General features: G+C 39.8%; 1 protein-coding gene across 1 annotated transcript in view; it reads left to right on the plus strand.

Moving 5' to 3' along the window:
- Positions 1-5,456: 5,456 nt before the first annotated feature.
- Positions 5,457-8,136, plus strand: part of KLB (klotho beta) — a 40,222-nt gene continuing 37,542 nt past the window's right edge. Inside the window, 2 exon segments of the mRNA XM_017883761.1 lie at positions 5,457-5,854; positions 5,856-6,279. Of these exon segments, the coding sequence (XP_017739250.1) occupies positions 5,457-5,854; positions 5,856-6,279 (822 nt within the window).

Raw genomic sequence — 8,136 nt, forward strand, 5'->3', positions numbered from 1 at the left:
AAAAAAGAAGGCCGGGCGCGGTGGTTCACGCCTGTAATTCCAGCACTTTGGGAGGCCGAGGTGGGCGGATCACAAGGTCAGGAAATCGAGACCATCCTGGCTAATACAGTGAAACCCCGTCTCTACTGAAAATACAAAAGAAAGTTAGCTGGGCGTGGTGGCAGGCGCCTGTAGTTCCAGCTACTCGGGAGGCTGAGGCAGGAGAACGGCGTGAACCCGGAAGGCGGAGCTTGCAGTGAGCCGAGGTCGCGTCACTGAACTCCAGCCTGGGCGACAAAGCAAGACTACGTCTCCAAAATAAATAAATAAATAAATAAATAATATATATATACACACACACACACTCTTTTCATGAGTATTGTACAGACTTACATTGCAATCAACAATCTACATTGGTTTTCATCACTTATTTTTATTTTTGCTAATTTTATAAAATAAAATATTGGCCAGGCATGGTGGTTCACGCCTGTAAGCCGAGCACTTTGGGAGGCCAAGGCAGGCGGATCACCTGAGGTCAGGAGTTCGAGACCAGCCTGGCCAACATGGTGAAACCCCGTCTCTACTAAAAGTACAAAAATTAGCCAGGCGTGGTGGTGCATGCCTGTAATTCCAGCTACTCGGAAGGCTGAGGCAGGAGAATCACTTGAACCCAGGTGGTAGAGGTTGCAGTGAGCCGAGATCACGCCACAGCACTCCAGCCTGGGCAACAGATCGAGACTCCGTCTCAAAAAAAAAAAAAAAAAAGATTAAATATTATATGCCTCTTTTTATGTATATTTCTAATTACTTATGGTTTAATTTTTTATTAGCCATATTTTTCATTAGTTGCATTTCCTCTTTTGTGTATTTATTTTATTTTTTTTGAGACGGAGTCTTGCTCTGTCACCCAGGCTGGAGTGCGGTGGCCGCATCTCAGCTCACTGCAAGCTCCGCCTCCCGGGTTCACGCCATTCTCCTGCCTCAGCCTCCCGAGTAGCTGGGACTACAGGCGCCCGCCACCTCGCCCGGCTAGTTTTTTGTATTTTAGTAGAAACGGGGTTTCGCCGTGTTAGCCAGGATGGTCTCGATCTCCTGACCTCGTGATCCGCCCGTCTCGGCCTCCCAAAGTGCTAGGATTACAGGCTTGAGCCACCGCGCCCGGCCTCTTTTGTGTATTTTTTTATTCACGCTTTTTGGCCATTTATCTGTTAGAGATTTAGTGGCTTTCTCATTGATTTGCATGAATTACAGCCATTTGCTTTACTTTGGCCATTTGCCTTCTAGATTTGCTCTGACGTTTTCTAAGTTTGTTATTTGCATTTCAATTTTATTTTTTTATATTTTAATTATAAATTATTTCTATATCATATGTAAATAGAATAACATATATAGTCTACACATTTACATAATTTAATATTTACTTTTGTTTTCTTTTAGTTTTCTGTGGCTATATTTTTCAAATTGTGGTAAAATCAAGTAATATGAAATTTACCATCTTAACCATTTCTGTGGTTATACATTTTGAATTAAATATATTTGTGAGTGTCTAAGTTATTACATTTAAAATTTTATTTTTATAAATAGTATTGTGCCAACTCCACTCATTCAATAGATAATTATTAATCATTTACTCTGATAAGCAATGATAAAAATCTAGATAAGAGATATTCTAAAGTGTGGTGGAGGAGACAACTCCAGGATTATGTGATAAATGCAGTAATAGAGGTATACATAGTCTACCATAGGTACTTTTTTTCCTTAGTAGAGATGAGTTCTCACTGTGTTGCCCAGGCTAGTCTTGAACACCTGAACTCAAGCGATCCTCCTGCCTCAGCCTCCCAAAGTGCGGGGATTACAGGTGTGGGCCCTCATGCCCAGCCTACTATAGATACTCTCATTCATTCAATATATACTTCAGTAACTACTATATGTCAAGTACCGTACTGGGCCATGATCAACAGGGAACCAGTCATGGTCCCTGTTTTGGTTTTCAAAAAAGAGAAAGAGAGAGAAAGAAAACTTACACTCAAACAGAGGATACAAATACATTTATTATGTGAATTGCTGATTTATTATGTGTCATAATAGAGAAAACATGGGCTGCCATGGGAAAATAGAGAAGATCCATCTAAATCCAATCAGGCTAGGGAGTCACAGGGAGTCAGAAAGGACTTACTAGCGCAGGAACAGAAAACCAAATCCCGCAGGTTCTTACTTATAAGTGGGAGCTAAATGATGAGAACACCTGGACACATAGAGGGGAACAACACACTGGGGCCTCTCAGAGAGTGGAGGGTCGGAAGAAGGAGAGGATCTTGAAAAATAACTAATGAATACTAGGCTTAATACCTGCCTGATAAAATAATCCATACAGCAAACACCCATAACACAAGTTTACCTATGTAACAAACTTGCACATGTGCCCCTGAACTTAAAAGTTAAAAAAAAAAAAAAAAAAAAGACTTCCGGGCGCGGTGGCTCACGCCTCTAATCCCAGCGCTTTGGGAGGCCAAGACGGGCGGATCATGAGGTTAGGAGATCGAAACCATCCTGGCTAATATGATGAAACCCCGTCTCTACTAAAAATACATTAGCCGGGTGTGGTGGCGGACGCCTGTAGTCCCAGCTACTCAGGAGGCTGAAGCAGGAGAATGATGTGAACCCGGGAGGCGGAGCTTGCATTGCAGGGTGCGGAGATTGGGCCGCTGCACTCCAGCCTGGGCGACAGAGCAAGACTCAGTCTCAAAAAAAAAAAAAAAAGACATGAGCTAGATGAAGGGAGAAACATACTCTGTAGAGAGCACACATACCACATACCAAGGTACAGTGGTGCAAGTGAGCAGGCTGTGTACCACTTAGTCAATTGAGAGAAGTGAAGCTAAAAATGTGGGCAGGAGCCAGAACAAATTGTCTTTTATGCTAAATCCTAGCATCACTTCCTGAATAATCTTTCCCTTTCACATAAAAATAATGTTTATTGAGCATTTACTACGTGTCAGTCTCTGTTCCAAGTGTCTTACATGTACTGGTTCATTTGTTTCTTTATTCCAGAGAAAACCATTTGGTTCAGCGTATTAACTCGTTTAATTCTTACAATAATCCATGAAGTGCATATTATTATTATGCTTTTTCTTAGTTAAGAGGAAACTGAGGGCAAGTCACACAGCTATATTTAAACTCAGGCAGTCTGCCTCTAGAGGCTCAATCTTTTTTTTTTTTTTTTTTTTGAGACAGAGTTTTGCTCTTGTTGCCCAGTCTTGAGTGCAATGGCGCGATCTCAGCTCACTGCAACCTCCACCTCCCGGGTTCAGGCAATTCATCTGCCTCAGCCTCCCAAGTAACTGGGATTACAGGCATGCACCACCATGCACAGCTAATTTTGTATTTTTAGTAGAGACAGGGTTTCACCATATTGGTCAGGCTAGTCTCGAACTCCTGACCTCAGGTGATCCTCCTGCCTCGGTCTCCCAAAGTGCTGGGATTACAGGTGCAAACCACTGTGTCTGGCCCCAGTCATTTTTTTTAAGAGATGAGGATAGTCTCACTATATTGCCCAGGCTGGTCTCAAACTCCTGGCCTCAAGCAGCCCTCCCCACTTAGCCTCCTGAGTAGCTGGGATTATAGGTGTGAGCCACCTCATCTGGCACAGAGACCAGTCTATTAACCACTCTGCCTCTCATTCATATGTGATACTTCAAATATTTAAAACGTTAATTTTTTTTTTCTTTTTTTTTTTTTGAAACAGAGTCTCATTCTGTCACCCAGGCTGGAGTGCAGTGGTGCAATCATGGCTCACTGCAGCCTCGACCTCCTGGGCTCAAAGCAATCCTCCCACCTTGGCCTTCTAAAGTGCTGGGACTACAGTATGCACGACCACACCCAGTTGGTTTTTAATTTTTTTTGTTGGGATCGGGCCTCACTATGTTCCCCAGGCTGTAAAACATTAAATTTTTTACAGGTTATTTGGAGGCTATCGATTCGGCACAATATTTCTTTCTGGAGGTGCATGTATTTCTTTCTGTATGTTTATCTTTATTCCAAATCATGCTGAAGGTAGTCTATGCCTTTGCTATTTTCTTTTTCAGGATTTTTTTCTTTCCTTTTTAAAAACAAATATTGCCTATTCTTCAAGTGAACTTTCATAACAATTTTCTTTTTTTTTTTTTATTTTGAGATCGAGTCTTGGTCTGTTGCCCAGGCTGAAGTGCAGTGGTGCGATCTCAGCTCACTACAACCTCCACCTCCCAGGTTCAAGAGATTCTCCTGCCTCAGCCTCCCAAGTAGCTGGGATTACAGGCGCCTGCCACCTTGCCCAGATAACTGTATTTTTAGTAGAGACAGGGTTTCAACATGTTGGCTAGGCTGGTCTCGAACTCCTGACTTCAAGTGATCTTCCTGCATTGGCCTCCCAAAGTGTTGGGATTATAGCCATGAACCACTGTGCCTGGCCTCTCATAATAATTTTCTTGAACTAAAATTTGGGATTAGACCAGGCATGGTGGCTTACACCTATAATCTCAAGCACTTTAGGAGGCCAAGGCAGAAGGGCTGTTTGAACCCAGGAGTTCAAGACCAGCCCGGGGGACGTAGCTAGACCCCACCTCTACCAAAAAATCAAAAATCAGCTGGGCATGGTGACACGTGCCTGTTGTCCCAGCTACTCAGGAGGCTGAGGTGGGAGGATTGCTTAAGCCTGGGAAGTTGAGGCTGCAGTGAGCTGTGATGACACCACTGCACTCCAGCCTGGGCTACAAAGCGAGACTCTTGTTAAAAATGAATGAATTATTAAAAAATTAGAGATTGGAGAATTTTAGTTAAATAAATAAAATTAAAAAATAAAATTAGAGATTAGAGGACTTTAGTTAAGCATATTAAATTGAAAAGTATTCCATTTTTCCATCCACAAAGTGCTATATTTTCTCATTGAAGTCTTCTTTCAGGTCTACCGATACAATTTTCTTAAAATAGGTAACATTTATTAAGATTGTTCTTAGGTGTGTTAGAATTTTGTGGAGAAGTGTCATTTCTGATTGTGTTTTCTAATTCCTTACTATTGGTATGTAGGAATGCTATATACTTGTATATGTTATTTTTCTTGATAGGTGAGATTATAAAATTACCACACAAAATTGTAAAATAGAAAAGGTATATACCTTATTCAATAATGTTCAAAACATTCAGAAAAGGTTTGGGTCAATATGAAAGGCTACACAGAAAATAATATGATTGTAATTCAGTGTTTACATAGGTGTTAGTTACACTTTTAAACTCTTGTCACCAATGCATTCTCATCTAATTTTTCCCATAATGAAAGAGAAGGAGACGCATTGGTGCCTGCAATAGGGCCACCTCCCTCAAATTACGTTGCTCTCTATGACCCATCCTCAGTCTCCCAGTTCAAGCTAATCATTGACAGAGCTTTACAATCACAAGCTTTTACTGAAGCTTTGATAAGACAGTCCAGCAGTTGGTGGCAAATGAAGCCAGGCTGTGCGGCAGGATCTCCAGGGAATGAATGGATTTTCTTCAGCACTAATGAAATAACCATACGCTATAGGAATACAATGTCCAACGGGGGACTGCAAAGATCTGTCATCCTGTCAGCACTTATTCTGCTACGAGCTGTTACTGGATTATCTGGAGATGGGAGAGCTATATGGTCTAAAAATCCTAATTTTACTCCGGTAAATGAAAGTCAGCTGTTTCTCTATGACACTTTCCCTAAAAACTTTTTCTGGGGTGTTGGGACTGGAGCATTGCAAGTGGAAGGGAGTTGGAAGAAGGATGGAAAAGGACCTTCTATATGGGATCATTTCGTCCACACACACCTTAAAAATGTCAGCAGCACGAATGGTTCCAGTGACAGTTACATTTTCTGGAAAAGACTTATCAGCCCTGGATTTTATAGGAGTTTCTTTTTATCAATTTTCAATTTCCTGGCCAAGGCTTTTCCCCGATGGAATAGTAACGGTTGCCAACGCAAAAGGTCTCCAGTACTACAATGCTCTTCTGGACTCTCTAGTGCTTAGAAACATTGAACCTATAGTTACTTTATACCACTGGGATTTGCCTTTGGCCCTACAGGAAAAATATGGGGGATGGAAAAATGATACCATAATAGATATCTTCAATGACTATGCCACATACTGTTTCCAGACATTTGGGGACCGTGTCAAATATTGGATTACAATTCACAACCCATATCTAGTGGCTTGGCATGGGTATGGGACAGGTATGCATGCCCCTGGAGAGAAGGGAAATTTAGCAGCTGTCTACATTGTGGGACACAACTTGATCAAGGTACTGTACAGCTCACTTCTTATTATAGCTTCAGAAAACACTAACAATTTACCTTCTGCCTCAGTAATTCTCTTATTGAAATTAAGGCAACTGATTTCAGGCTAATTCACGAGATCTATCCTCAAATGTTGTATTTAAGTTAGTGTATGTTTTATTTATCTAAGCTATTTTCAATGTATTAATCCAATCAGTTTTTTCAAAAGTTGCACTTTGAGGCTATTTTTAAATCTATCATTATACATTGCAGTGTGAAAATATGAGCTTACTTTCATTCTGTGGGAAAACAGTGCTTCATAAATTTAATTGTTGGAACCCTTTTCTGACAACATGCAATCGTTTCAGAATTATCTTAAGGCACAACCATTTCAACTATGTATTTGTTGTTAAGGATAGCTAACTTAGCTAATAAGTAAATAAAGTAAGTAAATAAGTTAAATAAATGTTAGCTAACTCATGCATATTAAATATAGAAATTTAAATATACTTCACATTTGATTTTATTTGTGTTACATAGCAAAAAAGAGAGGGTTAATTGTTATGGGAGCTAAACACATTTCTTCCCGTAAGAACTGGGAAGAATGTGCTCTACTAAAGCAATTTTCAAGCAGTGTATTTCAAAAGCTAGAGATTATGTTGAGAAATGTTAACATTAGTGAAACGATAGTGAAAATGCAAGCAAAATCATAGATAATATTTACTGAGTACTTATTATGCACCACAGACTACATTAAGTATTTTACATGCATCGTCACAGTTGATCCTCTTATCCTCTTAACAGCCTTATGAACTAGTCTTCTTCTTATTCCCATTTAAAAGATGAGGAAACTGAAGCTTAATGAGATTAAATAATTTTCCTAAGGTTAAGGAGTAAAATACAGCTGTTGTGGACATGGATTTTTTAAATGACAACATAATTAACACTACCTGTCTTCATTAAGAATGTTTTGAAAAGACTCAGGAATTTTCAAGAGATTTAAAATTAGGAAAATAAGTTATTTTGCACACCTGGTACGTTTTAAAATGAAAAAACTTTATCAATTTTATAATGTGCTACAAAAGTAATTTAATTATTAATAATCAAAAGCTAAATATACAGAAATAGAAAAAAATAGAGCAACGTAAAATAATTCCATGTCTGAATTTGTACATACAAAAATATCTGCTATCACTTCTTTTCTTTTTGAACTTTTCTGGATTATTACACATGTGTATTGTACTATGGTTTCAGACACATCTGCCCTTGAAGTAAACAGATTGCATTATGATTTCAAGGTCATTTGTACATTTTTGACTAGAGTTGTATATAGAACATATTAATGTGTGGGTATACTATGATTTGACAAAATAAGGCCTTAAAGGGGAGAAATTGTATAGGTATTTAAAAGTTATCAAAATTATGCATGCAAAAGTTAGAAAAATATTCCTTTCATTTAGTCCTTTTAATTTTTTTTTTTTTTTTTTTCTTTTGAGACAAAGTCTCATTCTGTCACCCAGGCTGGAGTGCAATGGCGTGGTCTCGGCTCACTGCAACCTCCACCTCCCAGGTTCAAGCGGTTCTCCTGCCTCAGCCGCCTGAGTAACTGAGTAAGGTGGCACCGCCTGAGTGCCACCTTCCCCAGTTAATTTTTGTGTTTTTAGTAGAGAGGGGTTTCACTATGTTGGCCAAGCTGGTCTCAAATTCCGGATCTCATGATCCACCCGCCTCAGCCTCCAAAAGTGCTGGGATTACAGGTGTGAACCTCAGCCAATCCTTTTAATTATTAAAACAATTCATGCTCATGTACATTTAAAATATCAGATTGAGCAGGCCCCCCTCCCCCATGCCTGTAATCCCAGCACTTGGGGAGGCCGAGGTGG

The sequence above is a fragment of the Rhinopithecus bieti genome, unplaced genomic scaffold (assembly GCF_001698545.2).
Source record: "Rhinopithecus bieti isolate Rb0 unplaced genomic scaffold, ASM169854v2 scaffold_13349, whole genome shotgun sequence".
NCBI lineage: Eukaryota > Metazoa > Chordata > Mammalia > Primates > Cercopithecidae > Rhinopithecus > Rhinopithecus bieti.